This window comes from Micromesistius poutassou (assembly GCF_964030765.1).
Source record: "Micromesistius poutassou genome assembly, chromosome: 19".
NCBI lineage: Eukaryota > Metazoa > Chordata > Actinopteri > Gadiformes > Gadidae > Micromesistius > Micromesistius poutassou.
The window spans coordinates 11,269,230-11,294,030 of record NC_140289.1 but is presented as its reverse complement, the minus strand read 5'-3'; the positions used below and the strand labels follow the sequence as shown (position 1 = coordinate 11,294,030).

The window sequence follows — 24,801 nt, the reverse complement described above, 5'->3', positions numbered from 1 at the left end:
CACGCACGCACGCACGCACACGCATATTCATGTGCATTCCAGTTAACACGTTGTGTTAGGGGTGTAACGATACACAAAAGTCACGATTCGGTACGTACCTCGGTTTTTAAGTCACGGTTCGGTATGTTTTTCGGTACAGCAGTTTTTATTATTACAACAATTGGATTTTGATTTGATTTATTAAATTGTATCAACGCCTTACACAAATGGAAAGACATCAAATACAATTGAGGATAAAAACACAATAAAGACCAGGACTTATTTCCATTGTGGTCCTCAACACAAAACATCAGGACAAGACAAGACACTCAGTGTGTGATAATCAATAAAAACTTATTTTTTTCAGTACGTACCGAAATGAAACGTGCATCGAACCGTTAAACCCGTTCCGAAAAAAATTTGGTCGGAATGAGTGTATCGTTACACCCCTACATTGTCTGTACTATGGTAGACATGGTACTATGGTAGATATGTGTGGATATTACATGTACTAAATGGTGTGTGTGTGCGTGTATTTGTGTAGAGTCCACACTGGCCCTGCAGGCCCCTGGTTGGGGCAGCGGGGGGACTCTGAGCCGAGACAAGGAGATGAAGAAGCTGAACGAGGAGATAGAGAGGCTGAAGAAGAAGCTGACGGGTACGTAGTACAACCGTCACACTGATGGTCAGGAGACTGACTCATGCAAAAAGGTATAGCCAAGCTGACCTTTCTCTGAGGTTTCATAACTTATAGTTTGAGAATTGTGATATATAATAATATGAATAAAATATTAGAGAATTCTCAAACGGAGTATCACAATATGTCGATATCTTAAATTCATGACGATAATGTACCATTCAAGGACAATCAACGACAATGGAGAATGATTGCCCATTCACAGTGGTCCCGTCACACCTCTGCACACATCTGCAGTCTGTAAATGGGGTGTGTCACTTCCTCCCACGTCCTCCGGCAACCTTTTGACCAATCAGTGTTTCCGGGGGCAGGTGATGTAAGCACCTCTCACTCTGTAAGAGTTCTGGCTCGTAACCATGGAAACGCCTCCTTCAGTCACGATCCCAATCCATTTATATCGGCGGGGAGATTAAAAATGGGTATTTTGTGAACATGACACTTAAACCAGGCCAGACAATCAAATCTGTCTCAGAGAAGTCAAGTTTGATTTCAAATAGAGAAAATGATATGTTATGAATACCAAAAACTTAAAGTTTAAAAAGCGTATGTATCCTGAATGACATAATAGTTAAGATCCTGATAATGATGCAGTATGATGATGGTCCATACATGATGGCGAAATGACTGTGACCTGCTTCCTGTATCTCTCCGTATTCTAGACTCTGATAGGCTGGAGCAGCAGCTGGAGGACGCCGTGACTCTGCGTCAGGACTATGAGAGCTCCGCCTCCAAACTCAAAGCCCTGGAGAAGCAGGTCAAAGCCCTGAGACAGGAGAAGGATGAGATCCATAAGGTACCTGGTCAGGGGTTCGAACCCTGTCACAAAAACTATCAGGGTCAAGTCCCACGGTTATGGGTTCAAGTCCTGAGTGTCGCTCCTGCTTTCCTCCTCACCACATTGTCTGTCAATCTCTTTTTTCCTTTCCTTCTCCCTTAATCTCTCCCTGTCTTTCTTTCTTCCTCGTCTTCTCTCCTCCTTCTCCCTCTTCTCTCCTCCTCTCTTCTCCTCCTCCTCCTCTTCCCTCCTCCTCTTCACTCCTCCTCCTCCTCTTCACTCCTCCTCCTCCTCTTCCCCTCTCCTCCTCCTCCTCATCTTCTCTCCTCCTTCTCCCTCCTCCTCCTCCTCCTCCTCCTGCTCCCCCTGAGCAGCAGCTCCTGGAGGCCCTGGAGCGTCTGCGGTGCCAGAGCAAGGAGCTGAAGGAGGCGCACTCCCAGAGGAAGCTGGCCCTGCAGCAGTTCTCGGAGCTGTCGGAGCGCATGGCGGAGCTGCGCTCGTCCAAGCAGAAGCTCTCGCGCCAGCTCCGTGACAAGGAGGAGGAGATGGAGGCCGTCAGCCAGAAGATGGACGCCATGCGACAGGAGATCCGCAAGACAGAGAAGGCCCGCAAGGAGGTGTGTGTGTGGGGAGAGAGGGTGTTCCTTAGGGGGTTCACTGTGAACTGGTTCACAGGCTGGTTCATAATGTTAAAGTGGATCTAAGCCGGTTTTATAGTGTCTGAGCTGGTTTAGTCACAATCTGAGCTGGTTTATAATCTCATTGTTTATCTGAACTGGTTTACACTGTTAAAGTAAAACCGAACTGGTAAACATAGTCTTATAGTGTTTTGGCTTGTTTAGAATATATAATACAGCGTTCTGTGTTTCAGTGCAAAACTATATTTATCAGTATATAAGGCTCTATAATTCAGTGTACTGCAGAGTATATGCTGGCTGTAGGGTTTCAGTGTTTTACAGCATACAGTGGGGCAAAAAAGTATTTAGTCAGCCACCAATTGTGCAAGTTCTCCCACTTAAAAAGATGAGAGAGGCCTGTAATTTTCATCATAGGTATACCTCAGCTATGAGAGACAAAATGTAAAAAAAAAAATCCAGAAAATCACATTGTCTGATTTTTTAAGAATTTATTTGCAAATTATGGTGGAAAATAAGTATTTGGTCACCTACAAACCAGCAATATTTCTGGCTGTCACAGACTTGTAACTTCTTGTAACTTCTTCTTTAAGAGGCTCCTCTGTCCTCCACTCGTTACCTGTATTAATGGCACCTGTTTGAACTCCTTATCAGTATAAAAGACACCTGTCCACAACCTCAAACAGTCACACTCCAAACGCCACTATGGCCAAGACCAAAGAGCTGTCAAAGGACACCAGAAACACAATTGTAGACCTGCACCAGGCTGGGAAGTCTGAATCTGCAATAGGTAAGCAACTTGGTGTGAAGAAATCAACTGTGGGAGCAATTATTAGGAAATGGAAGACATACAAGATCACTGATAATCTCCCTCGATCTGGGGCTCCACGCAAGATCTCACCCCGTGGGGTCAAAATGATCACAAGAACGGTGAACAAAAATCCCAGAACCACACGGGGGGACCTAGTGAATGACCTCCAGAGAGCTGGGACCAAAGTAACAAAGGCTACCATCACTAACACACTACGCCGCCAGGGACTCAAATCCTGCAGTGCCAGACGTGTCCCCCTGCTAAAGCCAGTACATGTCCGGGCCCGTCTGAAGTTTGCTAGAGAGCATTTGGATGATCCAGAAGAGGATTGGGAGAATGTCATATGGTCAGATGAAACCAAAATAGAACTTTTTGGTAAAAACTCAACTCGTCGTGTTTGGAGGAGAAAGAATGCTGAGTTGCATCCAAAGAACACCATACCTACTGTGAAGCATGGGGGTGGAAACATCATGCTTTGGGGCTGTTTTTCTGCCAAGGGACCAGGACGTCTGATCCGTGTGAAGGAAAGAATGAATGGGGCCATGTATCGTGAGATTTTGGGTGAAAACCTCCTTCCATCAGCAAGGGCACTGAAGATGAAACGTGGCTGGGTCTTTCAGCATGACAATGACCCTAAACACACCGCCCGGGCAACGAAGGAGTGGCTTCGTAAGAAGCATTTCAAGGTCCTGGAGTGGCCTAGCCAGTCTCCAGATCTCAACCCCATAGAAAATCTTTGGAGGGAGTTGAAAGTCTGTGTTGCCCAGCGAAGACCCAAAAACATCACTGCTCTAGAGGAGATCTGCATGGAGGAATGGGCCAAAATACCAGCAGCAGTGTGTGAAAACCTTGTAAAGACTTACAGAAAACGTTTGACCTCTGTCATTGCCAACAAAGGGCATGTAACAAAGTATTGAGATGACCTTTTTGATATTGACCAAATACTTATTTTCCACCATAATTTGCAAATAAATTCTTTAAAAATCAGACAATGTGATTTTCTGGATTTTTTTTTTTAATTTTGTCTCTCATAGCTGAGGTATACCTATGATGAAAATTACAGGCCTCTCTCATCTTTTTAAGTGGGAGAACCTGCACAATTGGTGGCTGACTAAATACTTTTTTGCCCCACTGTATATCATAATTTCATTCATATGATTTCATGGTCTCCAGTACATAACACTCTCCATGTGGTTCCCAGCTGGAGGCCCAGTTGGAGGAGGCGAGGGCGGAGGCGTCTAAAGAGAAGAAGCTGAGGGAGCACAGTGAGGTGTACTCCAAGCAGCTGGAGTCGGAGCTGGAGATGCTCAAGGTGGGTGGCGTCTCGTCTGCCTTCTCAACGCCAGATCGTAGCCTCTGATCTGTCCCATCTTCACGGTATTAAGATCTGCAGATGTAACTTATGTCCACATATTACATTTGGCAACTTCTGCAAGACTATTCTCAGGATGAGGATGTGTGAGAATAAATGCAACGGCGTAGACCCAGGGCCAATGACGACGATACAATAAAACAAAATAATAAAAATAATAATAAAACAATTCAATGCAGTCTTATAGGGCGCACTCACACTAAGCACAAGTTGCCCCCCCCCCCCCCCCCCCCCACCCACTGTGCCGCTGGCCTGTGCTCACACTAGGCAATCTCAACTGGGCCTGAGTGCCTCTTGTCTCTTGTCATCCACCTCAGGTGTCGGCTCATTAGCATCCGCACCGTGGCCTGAGCACACCTCTCCAAAGTGTACCGAGGCCACAGAGTTTAACTGTACTTGAGTACGGCTGGCGTGCTCACACCAGCCAAACGATATAGACGTTAGGGGGCAAACGTACTCGGGCACGGTACAGACGGCCTAGTGTGACACCCAGGGGTATAATGTGGCCTTCGGGTAATAATACCGTATGCTGTTGCTCGCTAACACCTCTGTGGTCCCCCCTCAGATGAAGCAGGGGCGTACCACAGGGCGGAGCACCGCCGGCAGCCCCGAGTCCCAGCAGGAGCTGAGCCGGGTCAAGTCTGAGCTGGACAAGAAGGCCCTGTTCTACGAGGAGGAGCAGGTGAGGCGGGAGGCGTCCCACACCTCCGAGCTGAAGGGCCTCCGCAAGGAGCTGCAGGACTCGGAGGGCCAGCAGCTGACCATGCACAAGGAGCTGATGGTCCTCAAGGACAAGCTGGAGAAGACCAAGAGGGACAGGTACGTCTGGCTACGGTCTGGGGAGGGTATGGCTAGGTCTGGCTTAGCTAGTCTAGGGTACTTGCGATGCTAAGCTAGGTTAGGTATGGCTAGATCTGGATATGCTAGGCTAGGTATGGCTAGAATAATTCTAGTGTGAGGTGAGGCTAGGCTAAGCTATGATGGGTTAAAAATTACAAAATCTTCTGTGTGTGTGTGTGTGTGTGTGTGTGTGTGTGTGTGTGTGTGTGTGTGTGTGTGTGTGTGTGTGTGTGTGTGTGTGTGTGTGTGTGTGTGTGTGTGTGTAGACAAGTGGAGAATGAGGAGGCGCTGGGGGCGATGAAGGAGAAGTATGAGAGGGAGCGCAGCATTCTGACGGAGGAGAACCTCAAGCTGACCTCTGAGGCTGACAAGGTACGACAAGAAGGCCCTGTCAATCATGTTGAAGCTGATGCTGGCAATGTTATCACCACAGTAAATACGGCAGATTCATCATATCATCTCTCTTCCCATCTCTCCCACTTTCTTCCATGTTTCTCCTCTCTGCCTCCCTCTCTCGGTCTCTCTTACTCACTCTATCTCTCTTTGTCGCTGCCTCTCCTCTCTGCCACTCTGTCTCTGTCTTTCTCGCTCTCTCTCACTCTGTCTGTCTGTCGTCTCTCTTTCTATCTATCTTTGTTGCTGCCTCTCCTCTCTGTCGCTCTCTGTCTCTCGGTCTCTGTCTCTCTCGCTCTATCTCTCTGTCTCTCTGTCTCTCGGTCTCCGTCTCTCTCTCTGTCTGTCTCTCTGTCTCTCTGTCTCTCGGTCTCTCTGTCTCTCTCTCTCTGTCTCTCTCTCTCTCTGTCTCTCTGTCTCTGTCTCTCTCGCTCTATCTCTCTGTCTCTCTGTCTCTCGCTCTCTCTGTCTCTGTCTCTCTCTCTGTCTCTCTCTCTCTCTGTCTCTCTGTCTCTGTCTCTCTCTGTGTCTGTCTCTCTCTGTCTCTGTCTCTCTGTCTCTCTGTCTCTCTCTCTCTCTGTCTCTCGGTCTCTCTCCCAGCTGGCGAGCTTCGTGGATAAGCTGACGGATCAGAACCGCCAGTTGGAGGATGAGCTCCAGGATGTGGCATCCAAGAAGGACAGTGTGGCTCACTGGGAGGCCCAGATAGCAGAGATTATCCAGTGGTGAGACCAGTAGACCAGACCAGTTTAACATACCAGTGGACCACACCAGTTTACTTCATAAGTTTACCAAACCAGTTTACCAAACCAGTTTACCTCATCAGTTTACCACAACAGTTTATCAAACCAGTTTAAAATACAAACCAGTTTACCAAACCAGTTTAAAATAACACAGTTTACCATACTAGCTTACTACATCAGGCTACCAAAGCATTAAGAAACAATGCCTTTATATTCATTCTAGCCTCCTATATTCAGTATATAGCTTTAGATTTAGGGTTGCTGTATGCTGGGTTAGCTTTTTCTTAAAAAGCTAACCCAGTGATGAGAATACTATAGTCAGTATATATGTGTTTACACATGTTACTGTATGCTGGGTTAGTGTTTATGATACATGTTAATGATACATGATACATGATACATGTTAACCTGTGTTAACCTGTGTTCAGGATGAGACTACATATAGTCAGTATATACATGTGTTTACACATGTTACTGTATGCTGGGTTAGTGTTTATTACACATGTTAACCTGTGTTCAGGGTGAGACTACATATAGTCAGTATATATGTGTTTACACATGTTACTGTATGCTGGGTTAGTGTTGATGATACATGTTAACCTGTGTTCAGGGTGAGCGATGAGAAGGACGCCCGGGGCTACCTCCAGGCGCTGGCCTCCAAGATGACGGAGGAGCTGGAATCTCTACGGAGCTCCAACCTGGGATCCAGGACCCTGGTAACACACACACGCACACGCGCACACACGCACACGCGCACACGCGCACACACACGCACACACACGCACACGCACACACACCTACACACACACACACACCTACACACACACACACACGCACACCTACACACACACACACGCACACCTACACACACACACACACACACACACCTACAAACACACACACGCACACCTACACACACACACACACACACACACACACATCTACACACACCTACACACCTACACACACACACACACACACACCTACGCACACACACCTACACACACACCTACACACACATCTACACACACCTACACACACACACACACCTACAAACACACACACGCACACCTACACACACGCACGCGCACACGCGTGTGCACACACACACACACACACACACACACACACACACACACACACACACACACACACACACACACACACACACACACACACACACACACACACACACACACACACACACACACACCTCAGTCGTATAATATGGTCGTATAATATGTTCCTACCTTTTCGGTTCGACGGGTAGTATTTCAGGTAGCGTGTTGACGCGTGTTGCATTGCTTTGTGAAATTAAAATACCTCCTCAGCAACTATCTGGAGTGGCCACGCCCCCTAAGAGGCCCTTGCCTCCTATTGGTGGGGACAAAAGGGTGAGTTAGCCACACGGGTCTCCAAGCAATCCATGTAGGATACCGCCCTGACCTGGATGCTGCTTGCATGCTCATAGGCTGAGCTGTCTGTCATTCACAAAGTGGTTCAGAGGTGGATATCATTCTGATGGGTCGACCAGCCATGTTGTCATATCACAGTGTGATACTGAGCTGCTTAAAGTTAGGTTAGTTTATGATATGTTGGCCAGTGATTGCTCTTTTAGTTTTAGTTTAGGTTTAGTCAATGTAGGTATGTTGTATGTTTAGATAGTTAAGTTGAGGTTTAGGTTAGTTAATTTCTAGTTTGAATAGTTACGTTGCAATTATATTGGTGTTTGTTTAGCTTATTCTTTGGTAAGCTAGATTAAAATGTAATCAGTAAAATTAAATGTTTTTAATTTCCTCATTCTGCAGACGCTTTTATCAAAAGTGAGTGTGAAGGTAGACTCGTTAAGGAGCAGGTTGGTCTATGGGGCATCTTGCTCTAGGATGCCTGCAGATAGACCCCAACTGTACGGTTTGGAGTCAAACACCCTAACCACTATACTATGCTAGCCCCCTTTAATACATACTGAGCATCAGGCAGTCTTCAATACATACAGAGCATCAGTCAGTCTTTAATACGTACTGAGCATCAGGCAGTCTTCAATACATACTGAGCATCAGCCAGTCTTCAATACATACTGAGCATCAGGCAGTCTTCAATACATACAGAGCATCAGTCAGTCTTTAATACGTACAGAGTTTCAGTCAGTCTTAAACACATACTGAGCATCAGCCAGTCTTCAATACATACAGAGCATCAGTCAGTCTTTAATACGTACAGAGTTTCAGTCAGTCTTAAACACATACTGAGCATCAGTCAGTCTTTAATACATACTGAGCGTCAGTTAGTCTTTAATACATACTGAGCGTCTTTAATACGTAGTACGAGTATCAATCAGCAGGGAAGGCCACTAAGGAAGACAACAAATTAAAGGGACCATTGTGCTTCGCTTCATCTCATCAACGGTCACACGGTATGCTGGTGGCTGTTCTGATTGGCTGAAACATCCTTGGCTGTTCAAATTGCCTGACCTAGGCAATAAAATAGGAAGCAGAGTTATTTCTGCTTTCTAACATCACCATGGCTACCATCCATCACTCTGGCTTCAGTACCACATGCTGTGTGTCAAACTGTATTGAAGAGGTTTGACCTTTTCTGGCCTGTGACTGTTTTGGGGTCTTGAAATGTCTTGCATCGTTGTACTTCTGATTCCACATGCATCGTTCTAACACTATCAACATCCGCATGTGATATCATATGTCCTTGTGAACGTATGCAAGTGGGGTCCTCTGCCACAGTTTGGGAAAACCCTGGTGTGTTGACCTGTTTCTCACCGGTTCTAACTGGTTATGGCTGGTTCTTACTGCTGGCCTGCTTCTACCCAATCCGGACTGGTTCTTACTGATTCTGGCTGGTCCTAACTGCTTCCGGTCTGGTTCTGTGTAGGACCCTCTGTGGAAGGTGCGTCGCAGCCAGAAGCTGGACATGTCGGCCCGGCTGGAGTTGCAGTCGGCTCTGGAGGCTGAGATCCGGGCCAAGCAGCTGGTCCAGGATGAGCTCCGCAAAGTCAAGGCCTCCAATATCTCTTTTGAAAGGTCAGTCTGGGGTCGATACCAGCGCCAGTGAAGACGAGTCATTGCAGCACTCAGTGCAGGTTCAACATGTTGGGCACTGAAGCTGCACGGTGACCCGTTTTTTGGTGGCTGAAAACACGCAACACCAACTTGCATCTGCCGCCCCACACATCGCTTTGACCCAGCGGCATCTGCCTATGATATCAGTGTGCACATTTGCACATTGTGCCACGCTTTGTTTTGCTTGTGGGTACAATTCATACAATTCATTAACGAGCATTGGGCAGATTTCCCGTCCAATGCTGGTTTTTCCAGCCTAACATGATTAAAAATAGCCCAATTGGGTGGGAAAATCTGCCCAATCTGGCAACACTGACGACTGTCTGTCTCTGTGTGTCTCTGTCTGTCTCTGTGTCTCACTGTCTGTCTCTGTGTGTCTCTGGGTCTCACCGTGTGTCTCTGTCTTTCTCTGTCTGTCTCTGGCTCTCACCGTGTGTCTCTGTCTGTCTCTGTGTCTCTCTGTCTGTCTCTGTCTGTGTCTCTGTCTGTCTCTGTGTGTCTGTGTCTCTGTCTGTCTCTGTGTCTCTGTGTGTCTCTGTCTGTCACTGTGTCTCTGTCTGTCTCTGTCTGTCTCTGGCTCTCACCGTGTGTCTCTGTGTGTCCAGTAAACTGAGGGACAGGGAGGAGAGGAGCAGGGACATGATGGAGCAGCTGGACAACATGAAGAAGGAGCTAGAGGAGAGCCGCTCACGCTCTGATAAAGGTACGCATTCTCCTCCTTCTCCTCCTTTTCCTTTCAGCTCCTCTATTAGAACCAATCCAAGCTACTGGCCCCAGCCCAGTCACCAATACCAAACTGTTGTCATAGCAGTATAAGAATGTGTTTCATTGTTACGCTAGTCTTACCATTATAGTCAGAAAATATGGATTCTGCAACTATAACATTTATTTTTTCTCGCTCTCACCCTCCCATGTGCTGTCTCTCTCTGTATAACGCTCTGTCTCGCTCTCCCTGCTGTCTCTCTCTCTAGGTATGAAGCTTCCAGACTTCCACGACTCTATATTTGAGTACTTCAACACGTCCCCACTCGCCCACGACCTCACCTTCAGAGTGAGTGAATCTCTCTCCATCTCCATCACACTTTCAGCCTGATAAGTTCAGCCTCAGTTGAACGACCTTGTGCATGTGAACATAGGATGGGGCTTTGTTGATCTCAGACGTGGGATTCTGGTGCCACAGTAGCAAGTACAGCACAGTTGTAGAAAAAAACACATTCCGAAAAATGTCTATATTCATAATATCATCGGCAGTAGTATAGTAGATTTTAAATAAATGTGAACGTTGTCTTAATGAAGGTGCTCCTTTGAACCAGTAAAACAAAAAGACTTTACAATGTTGAGTGACTTCATCAGTGTGGTTGTTTTGTGTTGCTGCCATCTAGCGGTGACCTCCTGTCACTGTTTCCTCCTGACATAATGTAATTTGTTTCATATCAGACCAGCTCAGAGATAGACTCCACCCCTCTGAAACCAGAGAGCGCCCCCACGACCCCCTCCCCCACCACCGAGCACCAGGTGAGGCACGCGCACGCACGCACGTTCTCACACTCTCTCACATTCACACATAAAGGGTTTTAGTGAGGGAATATTGTAACTTCCTTCCTCTTTCTATAAAGATAAGACTTTATTCATCCAGATAGCAAATGTGGGTTTCATAGCAGGAGTATAGGACAGTAATGGCAATTAAATATATAATAGGAAATCAGTAATAATAAGCAACCATGTACAAAACAATACTGTCATCCTCAAATATGCATACATTGTAGTAGAACTGAAATGCAGAATGTAAATGTTCCTAATAGTGACCATAAACTGTACATGCTACATGATTGACAGACAGTGAAGCTGTTTAATTGCCATGTTATCCAACTCCCTGTCTGTCTGCCGCTATAGGAGCTAGTCACGCCCACCACCCCCTCACCCGTCTACCAACCCTCCCTGATCAACACGCCAAAGGTACACACACTCCCACACACGTATATACACAGGCACTTGAAATCTGATTGTGTTGACGTAACCACGTTATGATACAGGGAACAAAATCAGTTTGCTTAATCAAACTACCAGGTTAAGATCAGTTTATTATTGGCATGCATGTAAGCTACTGATACACATATAAACTGTGTGTGTGTGTGTGTGTGTGTGTGTGTGCAGCCTAAAGCCCACCAGCTGAGTATCAAGACATTCTCCAGCCCTACCCAATGCACCCACTGCACCTCTCTGATGGTGGGCTTCATTCGACAGGGATACGCCTGCGAAGGTAACGCACACTCTATACAATACACACTCTATACAATACACATACTCTGTAAGTAACTCTATACAGCACACACACTAAACAGAACACACTCTATACAGCACACACTCTGTGAGTAACACCATATAGTACACACATTCTATACAATTCACACACACTGTATGCACACCATACAATAACACACACTGTAGGTAACACTCTATACTCTCTCTATTCAATGCCCACTCTATAAACTCATGAATAATCTTGGCTTGTACAGAAAGGTTTAGATGAGTACGTCAGAATGCTTCTGACAGAGGGGTCACATACAACTTCCTCTCTACACACGACTCATACTCCTCCTCTCTCTCTTGCTCTCGTCACTCCCCTCCCCTCTTCCCTTTGCAGTGTGCTCCTTTATCTGTCATGTGAGCTGTAAAGATCACGCCCCCCTGGTGTGTCCAATCCCGGCGGAGCAGGCCAAGAGGCCTCTGGGTATTGATGTCCAGAGAGGCATCGGCACCGCCTACAAAGGCTATGTTAGGGTGAGCAGCCACGCAGGTTCACTCTCACGCTACAATGTCTCAGACGGACGTTGGTTGACAGACCTGTCAGTCAAGATTCCCCCTGAACCCAACCTGCTCCTTTATGACATGCATCTGAATTCACGAAGTCGCCTTAAACACACAAAGTGTAATAGTCTAACGTGTGTGTGTGTGTGTGTGTGTGTGTGTGTGTGTGTGTGCGTGTGCGTGCGCAGATCCCTAAGCCTACTGGTGTGAGGAGGGGTTGGCAGAAGGTGTTTGCGGTGGTGTGTGACTGCAAGCTGTTCCTCTACGAAATCCCTGAGGGCAAGTCTACCCAGCCCGGGTTGGCTGCCTCACTGGTGCTGGACCTCAGGTACCTGACTGATTGTCTGGCGGTCTTAATCGCTGCCTGGCTGGCTGCCTTTCTGTCTGTAATCACATGTGTATTCAATCGGTGTCTGACTGCCAACAGACAAAGTAGGTGTTTGGCTGTCGGACTTGTTTATATTCGCTTACTAACTGTGTGTGTGTGTGTGTGTGTGTGTGTGTGTGTGTGTGTGTGTTTATTAGAGATGAGGAGTTCTCTGTGAATTCTGTGCTGGCATCAGATGTGATCCACGCCACAAGGAAGGACGTGCCCTGCATCTTCATGGTATGATAAATAATATGAGCAATAACTTAACTGTATAACTGTACTCATGTTTTTATCATTAATATGATTGTTATATCACGTTGTTAATGTTACTTCTGTACCCCCTTTTTTATCAGTATTCTCCATGATATCATGTTGTTGTTGTTTTTTATTGTACCCATGTGTCATCATAGTATTGCAGTACTAGTATTGTCCCTGTGTGCCCAGGTGTGCTGGTTGTAGTATGATTGTAATAGTACTGCAGTAGTATTGTCCCTGTGTGCCAAGGTGTGCTGGTTGTAGTATCATTGTAATAGTACTGCAGTACTAGTATTGTCCCTGTGTTCCCAGGTGTGCTGGTTGTAGTACCATTGTAACAGTACTATCTCCCTGTGTGTCCAGGTGTGCTGGTTGTAGTACCATTGTAACAGTACTATCTCCCTGTGTGTCCAGGTGTGCTGGTTGTAGTACCATTGTAACAGTACTATCTCCCTGTGTGTCCAGGTGTGCTGGTCCCAGCAGAGTGGGGCGGGCCGGTCGGGGTCTCTGCTGGTGCTGGCCGACAGCGAGGTGGAGAAGAAGAGGTGGGTGGGGGTTCTGGAGAGTCTGCAGAACATCCTGTCTAAGAACCGTCTGAAGAACCGACAGGTCCACTTCATGCAGGAGGCCTACGACTCATCGCTGCCCGCCATCAAGACCACCCTGTCAGCCGCCATCATAGGTAACCCTTAACTTAATACAGACCACCCTGTCAGCCGCCATCATAGGTAACCCTTAACTTAATACAGACCACCCTGTCAGCCGCCATCATAGGTAACCCTTAACTTAATACAGACCACCCTGTCAGCCGCCATCATAGGTAACCCTTAACTTAATACAGACTAACCCTTAACTTAATACAGACCACCCTGTCTGCTGCCATCATAGGTAACCCTTAACTTAATACAGACCACCCTGTCTGCTGCCATCATAGGTAACCCTTAACTTAAAACAGACCACGCTGTATGCTGCCATCATAGGTAGCCCTTAACTTAACACAGACCACACTGTCTGCTGCCATCAGAAGTAACCCTTAACTTAAAGTAGAGCCCTTAACTTAATACAGACCACGCTGTCTGCCGCCATCAGAGGTAACCCTTAACTTAAAGTCCAACCATAACATTAGAAAATAACAGAGCGCCACAGATTCCTTAGCTTGAATGAACAGTATTCATTATTACATCTATGAATTGATTTCTTGCCTTCTGCTCTCTCACTGTATCTCTTTGTCCCTCTCTCATCTTTGTCTCTCTTGCTTTTACAGACCGGGAGCGTATCGCCTTGGGAACGGAGGATGGGCTGTATGTGGTTGAGATCACTAGAGATGGTGAGACCAGTACACAGACAGACAGATGCTCACCGTGAATGTCCTTTTAAAATGTTTAATTAAAGGGTGCACAGTGTTATCTATTTTCTTCACTGTGCACCCTTTAATTAAACTTTTAGTTGATATGATTGGTTGATATTTATAATGGGTTGGTATGATTAGCTGATATTTATAATGGATCGATTTGATTGGTTGATATTTATAATGGATCGATTTGATTGGTTGATATTTATAATGGATCGATATGATTGTTTCATATTTATAATGGATTGATATGATTGGCTGATATTTACGATAGATATATATGATTGGTTGATACTATAACATATAGATGTACAGTATATAATTGGTTGATATTTATAACGGACCGATATGATTGGTTGATACTAGCATATAGATGTATATGATTGGCTGACCCTGTGCCCCTCCAGTGATCGTGCGTGCCTCGGACTCCAAGAAGGTGTACCAGATCGACCTGATCCCCAAGGAGAAGATGGTGGCCCTGCTGTGCGGGCGGACCCGCCAGGTGCACCTCCAGCCCTGGGCCGTGCTGGACGGCGTGGAGGGCTCCTTCGACATCAAGATGACCGAAACCAAGGGCTGCCAGGCCCTCTGCACGGGGGTGCTGCGGCCCGGGGGGCCCGCCTGCCTGCTGGCTGCCGTCAAACGCCAGGTCAGCCCCCTCCCCCCCCCCCACACTCACCCACGCTCTCTTTCTCTACTGTAAAAACCCTTTATGGTGGCAGGGTATGTGGTCGATGCCTTAACAGAAGGTTGTGTGTTGGATACCTCCTTTAGACACAAGGTTGTGTGTTGGATACCTCCTTTAGACAGAAGGTTGTGTGTTGGATACCTCCTTTAGACAGAACGTTGTGTGTTTGATACTTTTTACAGAAGAATGTGTGTGATTTCCTACTTTTAGACAGAAAGTTGTGTGTCCGATGCCACTTTCATACGGCAGATTGTGTGGTTATTAAATAGGCTCTAGTAGTTAGGCCAATAGTAAATGCGTTGTATGTACCATACCCACCTTTTACCACCGCAGACTGTGTGTTCTGGTTATCACAGCCAGTGGTCAGGCTGTTTCACGCCCAGGTACCCGGGTTCGATCCCCCAATGTCCGAGGCTTTCCCTGTACCGACCAGCGGGGCGTTCCGGTTCCCTGCATGGTGCACCAACAGCATTGCTGTGTGTTCTGTCCCAGGTGATGTGCTACGAGATCACGCGTGCCAAGCCCAACTTCCGCAAGCTGTGGGAGGTGCAGGCGCCGGGCCTGGCCCAGTGGCTGGGCATGGTGCGGGAGCGGCTGTGCATGGGCTACCCCTCGGGCTTCGCCCTGCTGGCCCTGCAGGGGGAGTCGTCCCCGGTCAGCCTGGTCAGCCCCTCGGACCCCTCGCTGGCCTTCCTGGCCCACCAGCCGCTGGACGCGCTGCACGCCCTGGAGGTGGGCTCCAGCGAGCTGCTGCTGTGCTTCAGCCAGCTGGGCATCTACGTGGACCCCCAGGGCCGGCGCTCCCGCAGCCTGGAGCTCATGTGGCCCGCCACCCCCCTGGCCTGCAGTAAGACTATATATACTACTACTGTTATGTACTACTACTACTGCTATATACTACTACTACTGCTACTATATACTACTACTGCTACTATATACTACTACTGCTATATACTACTACTACTGCTATATACATACTACTACTGTTATATACTACTACTACTGTTATATACTACTACTGTTATACTACTACTACTGCTATATACTGCTACTGTTATATACTACTACTACTGTTATATACTACTACTGTTATATACTACTACTGCTACTATATACTACTACTGCTATATACTACTACTACTGCTATATACTGCTACTGTTATATACTACTACTACTGCTATATACTACTACTGTTATATACTACTACTGCTACTATATACTACTACTGCTATATACTACTACTACTGCTATATACTGCTACTGTTATATACTACTACTACTGCTATATACTGCTACTGTTATATACTACTGCTATATACTGCTACTGTTATATACTGCTACTACTGCTATATACTGCTACTGTTATATACTACTACTGCTATATACTGCTACTGTTATATACTACTACTGCTATATACTACTACTACTGCTATATACATACTACTACTGTTATATACTACTACTGCTACTATATACTACTACTGCTATATACTGCTACTGTTATATACTACTACTACTGCTATATACTGCTACTACTGCTATATACTGCTACTGTTATATACTACTACTACTGCTATATACTGCTACTACTGCTATATACTGCTACTGTTATATACTGCTACTACTGCTATATACTGCTACTACTGCTATATACATACTACTACTGTTATATACTACTACTGCTACTATATACTACTACTGCTATATACTGCTACTGTTATATACTACTACTACTGCTATATACTGCTACTACTGCTATATACTGCTACTGTTATATACTGCTACTACTGCTATATACTACTACTACTGCTATATACTGCTACTGTTATATACTGCTACTACTGCTATATACTGCTACTGTTATATACTACTACTACTGCTATATACTGCTACTGTTATATACTACTACTACTGCTATATACTGCTACTGTTATATACTACTACTACTGCTATGTATAAACGCTCTCCCTTCCTCTCTGCAGGCTCTAACTCGCTCTACCTGAGTGTCTACAGTGAGTACGGCGTGGACGTGTTCGATATCCACACTGCTGAGTGGGTGCAGACCATCTCCCTCAGAAAGGTACAGCAGAGTCCGAGCCTGAGGCTGAACATGGACCTGTATTTCATGCGTGTTGTTCATTATCCACGTCTCTCTCTCTCTCTTTCTTTCTTTCTTTCTTTCTTTCTTTCTTTCTTTCTTTCTCTCTTTTTCTCTCTCTCTCTCTCTAGATCCGGCCTCTGAACATCGAGGGGACATTGAACCTGCTGGGTTCTGAACAGCCACGTCTCATCTATTTCAACAACACCAGCTCAGGTATCTGTCAATACCACCTTAACTAGACCGCATTAAAAGTACCGCCTTAACAGAACCGCCTCAGACATCACTTGAGAAGCTAACCAAAAACAGGAAAAAAGTATATATATAATTGGCCAGTGAATCTATAATTTTATTATGAATGAACGTCCCACTCCTGCAGAAGGAGAGCTGGCCATCCCGGAGACGTCGGACAACAGTAAGAAGCTGATGGTTCGAACCCGCAGCAAACGCAAGTTCCTCTTCAAGGTCCCTGAGGAGGAGCGACTTCAGCAGAGGAGGTAAAGAAGCTGGCTGGACGTGGTCTAAGCAGCACTAGCCCCCCCTGCCCGTCACTAGCCCCCCCTGAAGCAGCACTAGCCCACCCTGCCCGTCACTAGCCCCCCCTGAAGCAGCACTAGCCCCCCTTGAAGCAGCACTAGCCCCCCTTGAAGCAGCACTAGCCCACCCTGCCCGTCACTAGCCCCCCCTGCCCGTCACTAGCCCCCCCTGCCTGTCACTAGCCCCCCCTGAAGCAGCACTAGCCCCCCCTGCCCGTCACTAGCCCCCCCTGAAGCAGCACTAGCCCACCCTGCCCGTCACTAGCCCCCCCTGAAGCAGCACTAGCCCACCCTGCCCGTCCCTAGCCCCCCCTGCCGGTCACTAGCCCACCCTGCCCGTCACTAGCCCCCCCTGCCCGTCACTAGCCCCCCCTGCCCGTCACTAGCCCCCCCTGCCCGTCACTAGCTCACCCTGAAGCAGCACTAGCCCACCCTGCCCGTCACTAGCCCCCCCTGCCCGTCACTAGCCCCTCCCCTCGCCGTGACTAGCCCCCCCGCCCGTGGTCACCGCGTGTTGCTCTGTGTTCCAGGGAGATGCTTCGGGACCCAGAGCTCCGGTCCAGGATGATCTCCAACCCCACCAACTTCAACCACGTGGCCCACATGGGGCCGGGAGACGGCATGCAGGTCCTCATGGACCTCCCCCTGGTACTGCCTTATTCCTCCTCCTCCTCCTGTCAACCTCTCTAACGCCTCCTCCTATTTATACTGCTCCTCCCCTCCCCTGGTAACTCCTTCCACCCCCTCCTCCTCTCCCACTAGTAACAACTCGCCCTCTCCCCCTGGTAACCCCTTACCCCTCCTCCTCCTCCACTCTCCCTGGTTCCTCCTCTTCTTCCTCCTCCACTCCCCCTGGTTCCTCCTCCTCCTCCTCCACTCCCCCTGGTTCCTCCTCCTCCACTCCCCCTGGTTCCTCCTCCTCCTCCTCCACTCCCCCTGGTTCCTCCTCCTCTTCCTCCTCCACCACTTCCCCTGGTAACTCCTTCAACCCTCTCCTCCTCCCCTGGTAACTCCTCCCCACTCCTCCTTCTGTTGTGATAATTAGTCACCAGGGTATTTATTCTGGGTTTTTTTTCCCCTCATTTTTTTTAATCTGGTGTCCAATCAAAACAAACTCTTGACAGATCTCTTCACCTTCTGTTTCTCCTCCTCACCTGTGTCCTGTGACATCAGAGCAGTGATGTCATCAGCCCCTCCCCCTCCCCCTCCCGCCACACCCTCATCTCCCCGCCCACCAACTTTGAGCACGTTTACCACCTGAGCTCTCCGTCCAGTGCACTCCTCAACCCAGACTTCTGCTCCTCCTCCCTCTCCTCCTCCTCCTCTTCTCTAGGATGGGTAGGCCACACCCCCTTTCCTGTCTTTAAGCATGCTCCTGCCTGTCTCGACTCCACCCCCTTCCTGTCTCCTCCCCACCCCTTCCTGTCTCCTCCCCACCCCTTCCTGCCCCCTCCCTACCACTTCCTGTCTCTTTCCTACCACTTCCTGTCTCAAGCCTATCGCTTCCCCTCCTGTCTTGGAACTTCCCCTACCTAAGTCAAGCCAGTCACTTCCTGTCTCGACCCCGCCCCTTCCTGTCTCCTCCCCCAATACCTGTCTTGACGCCAAACCTTCCTGTCCGTGTCACATGGCTTCCACCATCTTAGCAACAATAAGATGCTCTTGTTTCCATAGTTACTATGCAGAAATCTCAATAGCCCTTCATAACTGTGTGTGTGTGTGTGTGTGTGTGTGTGTGTGTGTGTGTGTGTGTGTGTGTGTGTGTGTGTGTGTGTGTGTGTGTGTGTGTGTGTGTGTGTGTGTGTGTGTGTGTGTAGGGCATTCCCTCTCAGGATGAGGTTGTTAAGGAGAAGCCCCGCCCCCTCTCCAGTATCTCCCGGCAACAGAGGAGCAAATCACACATCAGCCGCACCGCTTCAGGTAAACGCACAAACTCTTAGTCTTCTCAATGGCAGATCACTGCCGGATCCCCTTGAGGCCTGGTTACCGTACACAGAAGTCAGTAGTGATCGGTCAACCTGAAACGTAAAGACCAATGCATTGAATTGCATGAAACGATGCTCAGAGATTCACGCACACTAGTACACACAAGTACAGTGTGACAGTGAGTGCAGCGCGCGGGATGGGATTCATCTGATTAACTACGGGGTGGGTTAAGATGAGCAACTGTTAGTGAACGAGTTGTTTGTTATTGTGCTCTCAGGGGCAGAGTTTGGAGGCTCTGGGTCCAGAAGCCTTGGAGAGCCAGACCAAGACCTGGACCGAGAGGTAAACACCTGGATCTATCTTATGAACCACTGGCTCTACATTCATTCACATTTGAATATATATACCTGGATTAACATAAACATCTAAATTCATCCACACACGAAGACTGAAATGAATCTAATTCAAACATTTGTCTGATATTCTTTAACCTTAACTCGCTCTCACTCGCTGTCTCTCTCTCCCCTGCGGTCTTCTCTGTGTCTCTCGCCCAGCCGGACTCCGACTCCACCAAACACTCCACTCCGTCTAACAGCTCCAACCCCAGCAGCCCCTCCAGCCCTAACTCCTCCCACCGCAGCCAGCTGACCCTGGACGGCCTCGAGTCCGCGCTCGACCCGGCCCTCGACGCCTGACCGCACCTCCCCCCCCCTAAACTTGCGGCCAAAACCACGCCCCTCGACCCTGACCACTGCCCCTATTCCTTCACCTGCCATGCCCCGTATTTGCCCCTTCCTGCATCACTGACCACGCCCCCCTCTCTTCTTCTTTGGTGACCACGCCCCTTTCCTCACCGCTGACCACGCCTCTTCCAGATCTTCAGAGAGGAGTCTCCTGCAGAAAGGTGGTGGGGTTTACTAGTTTTTTAATTTAGCTGTTTTTTGAGTTTTTAAGGCTCCGTTTCCATAGGAACGGCGGTGTACCTAACCTCTGCCAGGTGAAGCTTTCTGATCAACACTACAGCCGCGTGCCCCTGCGGCGCGGCCAGCCATGGAGACCCCATACGCCAGGAGCCGCTAGGCGCTAACCCCGCTGCTAGCTTTTCCTAACTAGAGCTGCTTTTATAAACTCTGTATTCCACAATAAGAGTCTGCGCTTTAACTTTGAAAAAAAAATTGTGTGGATGAGGTGGTTCAAGTCGTTTATCGTTCTGTACCAGAAGGGGGCGCTCCTCCCACTGTATTCTACTCTTGTATTTGCACACTGTTGTAGCCCCTCCCCCAGCCTGAATAGACTTGTCTGAAACACTACAAAATCACCGTTTAAATCTTTGTAATTATTGAATAAGCAACACATCAAGTATGACCGGAAAATAAAATATCTGTGCTTCTGTCCATGACTACATAAATAAAGCAAAGCTGGGTTTTATGTTCAAGTTTAACTTTATTAAACGAGTTTGACTGTTGTGAGTGGGTGGGGCCTAATGCTGTCCCTCGTTTTGATTGGTTGATTCTGGTTACGTCCTCTGTAATGACTACGTTGCATTAATATTACTTTGTTGGACCTCAAATGAACGTCTTTAACAGTTATAGAAGTAAGAATTACAACCAATAAACAAAATAAAAGAATGTGGTCCGTTTATTAAGGCCTGTCTATGTAGCCTACCTCACCGAATTTAAAGTCATTTGAACTTCAATTCGGTACACTTGAGTCTTTGGTGTGAATTTATATTGAACCACAAGGGGGCGCCTGGATACAAGCCGGAGTTTATATTACCACAAGAGGAAGATTTCAGACTGCACTCAGGTCAGTTTGAATTGAAAATGTCGGAGATCATCTCTGGATCGGATTGGACCTTCTCACTAAAATGCATGTTGTAAATATCCAATCCAATGTGTCCCACCGTTGGCATAAACTACTTTTTAAATTGTCTTTCAAAAATATAAACAATATAGATCTATCTATACATATATAGATCTATCTATACATATATAGATCTATCTATACATATATAGATAACGAGCGGACCCCATGGTCAACACAGTCTCACTCCGAGAACGTCAAATTCCGACTATTGGCAACCGGCACTTTAGCGTCAGTCACTGACGGGAAAGGGACCCTTCGGCGTCGTCTGCAGAGGGGTTCAATTCACTTCAATGTAATGCCATCCCCGGCGATGTTTGACGTTCAGAGCGGGTGCTCCAGCAGCCCATTCACTCCTGTATTAACCCGACTACGGCTCTAGTAGACGTTGTGAGCATCTTTCCTATTGGATAGTTATTAGGATTTTTTTTATGTGAAAATGGCTGACATAGGCCTGCTTTTTTATTCTGGGTGGAAAATATGATATTTTAGTATGCTATAGTTACGCCGTTAAAAGTGTTTGTGTAAACGGTTTTATTTTTACTTTCACAATATTCGCTCTGTGAATGTGTAGGAGGTTTGGTTTGATAGTTATGACGAAGAATATTTCAGGTCTCGACAGAAATATAATAACATGGTTGCTATGACGGATGCTATGGGCGCTGAAACCAGCAGCTTGCATGCCATTTAAATCATGGCTATAAATGGTTGTCTTTGCTGATTATGTTATTTTATGTAACCGTGTAATGATGTTCTCTTATTTAACAACTTATATGTCAGATTTACATATATCTGACATATATAGTTACATATATACATATATACATATATAATTTCCTAAATATGTGCTTGTATGGGTGGGTGTGGGCACACAGCCATCTACATCCATCTATGTTCCCTTTTTCCTATTTTATTTTTATCAAAAACTCAAAAATAAATTTAAAAAAACCTAAGAAAAACAACCAACACCCAAGCAGTACACTTTATTTTAATTAACTTTTTTTATACATCCATACAGCCATACATGGATTGTTGCGAGCCTTGAACCCCTGGCCCCGGTGAGAATGGGAATACCCTACAAAATATTCAGGAAAGACACTTTATTTTTATGACACTTTATATTTCGAATGCAAAACAGACAGAACCACCCACACATTTTCAACCAACCACATTACACTATTCTTTCCCTCCAATATTCAAACCCACCACACACACAAATCAATCCTGGGACCCAAATCAGCTGTAACCCAGCCACCTAGACACCTGATTGGTAGACCATTTTTCCTGGACCCGCCCTTGAGGGAGGGAAATCTATTCCCCCCACTCAATGGTCACAGTCCCCACACTCCCTTTTGCCCTTTGAAGAAGCAGCAGAACTACGAAATGTCAGGGCATCTTTTTCACCAGACCTCCCAGGTGATCACTTTCATTGTTTTTAATGGCACATTGGCCCTTTTAAAAAAGAATTGAAGAAACATATTAAACAACAAGGTTTTTAAAAGCTGTGGGGAGGACTCTTACCGAGCCTCCCACCAAGTCCTCGACCCAAAGAAGGGGCGCAGACCCACAAAACCACTAAAGACTCTCAACCCACGATAGAGCCCCTTCACACTCTTAAAGACAGATATCAGGGACCGGCCTGCCATCGCCTCAACCCACCACAGGACCATCACCATCATCGTACAAACCACAAACCAATAACATGTACTGCATACAACACAGTCTCAAGTACTGTATACTGTCATTTTATCAAGATGACCTTTTCAAGGTTTTATTGTTTTTAATGTAGAGGAAGACAGGAAAGAGAGAGGAAGACATGCAGCATATGACCCAGACAGGAATCGAAACCCGGTCGCTGTGGTTAGAACGAGGGTGAAAGTGAACAAAACCCTCTCCTCAACTACTAATGTTGGGGCTGCTCAGGGTTGTGTAAGCTCAGCTGTACTTTTCACCCTTTATACTGATAGCTGTCTGTGAAAAGGCAGCCCTCCTTTTCACATATACATCTGCTACCCACAACATTTAACTGATCAACACGCACACACGCATTCACACATCTGGTAATGACACGCAGTGCCGGTGTTACACCGAATTCTGCGACCCACCGAAAAGTGTGACCCCAGGGGGCGGGTCTTTCTTTTCTTGATACAAACGTTAATTCTAAACAGCCTTTTACACAGTAGCCTATAATAGGAAATGCTCAAAGGTAAATCTACGTAATTAAAGACTGACTGTAGCTTTTAATGGGGAAAGAAGCAACGGTGATGGACCGTACTAAACGCCCTGCATTGTCTGGGTCTGTAAAATGCTAATCAAATCAAATCTATTTATTAAGCACAATTAATAACGTGGTGAGGGAGTGGGGAGATCTTATGTTTTATTTATGTTTTTGTTATAATGCACACCGTTTTTTCGACTTCATGCCTGTCTATTTCAAACTCGTGCTGCGTGCATGTTGCAGAAAATGTGCAACAGCGCCCCCTGGGGTCACACTTTTCGGTGGGTCGCAGAATTCGGTGTAACACCGGCAACCGCGTCTTGTCATTAAAACATTAATGATCACATCCTACAAAACTTCATCTCATCTACACATCCTAGCAATCGGTTAGGTACCAGCCGATCTGCTCCATAACCCATTCCCTGCCATTAATCCATACATTTTGCACGATTTAAACAAACACTGACAGCCCTCACTCACTTCCTGGTCCCCTCAAGCATTTCCAATCCCAGGCAACCCGAGCACCTGGAATCACTTAATTGCCTGATTTGGATGCGGGAAGATGACGGTTGTAAGGGGGGGAATTGTTAGTGCTATAAGGTAATTATTATGGGGTGTTATTTTTTTTCATAGTAATGTACATAATCATCATTTGCGATATGAGTAGTAGAAGAGCAAAGTGTGTACAAACCGTTTGACAATGTTAAGATGAACGTAGCATTGTACATGGACCCCTATGCACCCCTATGCTAATGGTATCTCCCAATGGAGTTAATTGAATGGCTTTATTTAAGCCCTGTGTTCTTGCGTGCAAGGGAACCCGGGAGGATCGCTTGTTGTGAGGCGGTCTATGTATCACAATGCTTTCCTGCAGACCTAGGAATAGTGAACAACCCTCGAGTTGTTTTTGTTTTAGTAAGAACTATAAATAAATATTCCAAAATTTCATGCAAACCACGGTGCTGGCTGTATTCCTGTGACCTCCTCAACCAATCCAGTAGCCCATATCCTGAAGTGGGAGTGAGCCGAGAGGCTCATCACCACACTGTCGTACTGAAGAACGTCTGTCTGAAGGTCGCACCGACAGACCAGACCAACACATTCTAAAGTACTCTGATGATACAGTTTTAATTTCTCTCTTAAATAGTTCCAGTGATCCTGGACTGCATCAACACAGAGTAAATAAGGTGGTCGAATGGAGTGATAACAACGCTCTCATCATTAACACAAAAAAGACAGGAGAATGTTTTTGGTGCGCCACAAGAGATACACAGATCCCCCATTGCTGTTCATAGTGAACAGATTAACCAGGGCCCCGTTTCCCGATAACGATGGATCCATGCTCGTACGATCCATCGTACGATGCAT

The 24,801-nt window shown here is 46.7% G+C and overlaps 1 protein-coding gene across 2 annotated transcripts in view; it reads left to right on the top strand.

Annotated features, from left to right (window-relative positions):
• Positions 1 to 20,967, top strand: part of cdc42bpb (CDC42 binding protein kinase beta (DMPK-like)) — a 38,055-nt gene extending 17,088 nt beyond the window's left edge. The window contains exons 11-38 of one of the 2 annotated variants that reach the window (XM_084483493.1): positions 524 to 637; positions 1,336 to 1,469; positions 1,826 to 2,068; positions 4,099 to 4,209; positions 4,835 to 5,088; positions 5,376 to 5,481; positions 6,103 to 6,227; positions 6,856 to 6,961; positions 9,132 to 9,280; positions 9,925 to 10,022; positions 10,291 to 10,370; positions 10,757 to 10,834; positions 11,213 to 11,275; positions 11,474 to 11,579; positions 11,964 to 12,100; positions 12,316 to 12,455; positions 12,653 to 12,734; positions 13,218 to 13,434; positions 14,017 to 14,079; positions 14,511 to 14,752; positions 15,284 to 15,638; positions 16,775 to 16,872; positions 17,022 to 17,106; positions 17,270 to 17,387; positions 17,957 to 18,074; positions 19,244 to 19,346; positions 19,630 to 19,694; positions 19,907 to 20,967. In XM_084483493.1, the coding sequence (XP_084339619.1) occupies positions 524 to 637; positions 1,336 to 1,469; positions 1,826 to 2,068; positions 4,099 to 4,209; positions 4,835 to 5,088; positions 5,376 to 5,481; positions 6,103 to 6,227; positions 6,856 to 6,961; positions 9,132 to 9,280; positions 9,925 to 10,022; positions 10,291 to 10,370; positions 10,757 to 10,834; positions 11,213 to 11,275; positions 11,474 to 11,579; positions 11,964 to 12,100; positions 12,316 to 12,455; positions 12,653 to 12,734; positions 13,218 to 13,434; positions 14,017 to 14,079; positions 14,511 to 14,752; positions 15,284 to 15,638; positions 16,775 to 16,872; positions 17,022 to 17,106; positions 17,270 to 17,387; positions 17,957 to 18,074; positions 19,244 to 19,346; positions 19,630 to 19,694; positions 19,907 to 20,047 (3,731 nt within the window). In that variant the 3' untranslated portion in view covers positions 20,048 to 20,967. The remainder of the gene's footprint in view (positions 1 to 523; positions 638 to 1,335; positions 1,470 to 1,825; positions 2,069 to 4,098; positions 4,210 to 4,834; positions 5,089 to 5,375; positions 5,482 to 6,102; positions 6,228 to 6,855; positions 6,962 to 9,131; positions 9,281 to 9,924; positions 10,023 to 10,290; positions 10,371 to 10,756; positions 10,835 to 11,212; positions 11,276 to 11,473; positions 11,580 to 11,963; positions 12,101 to 12,315; positions 12,456 to 12,652; positions 12,735 to 13,217; positions 13,435 to 14,016; positions 14,080 to 14,510; positions 14,753 to 15,283; positions 15,639 to 16,774; positions 16,873 to 17,021; positions 17,107 to 17,269; positions 17,388 to 17,956; positions 18,075 to 19,243; positions 19,347 to 19,629; positions 19,695 to 19,906) is intronic. The other variant, XM_084483494.1, reaches the window with a different exon arrangement.
• Positions 20,968 to 24,801: the final 3,834 nt, after the last annotated feature.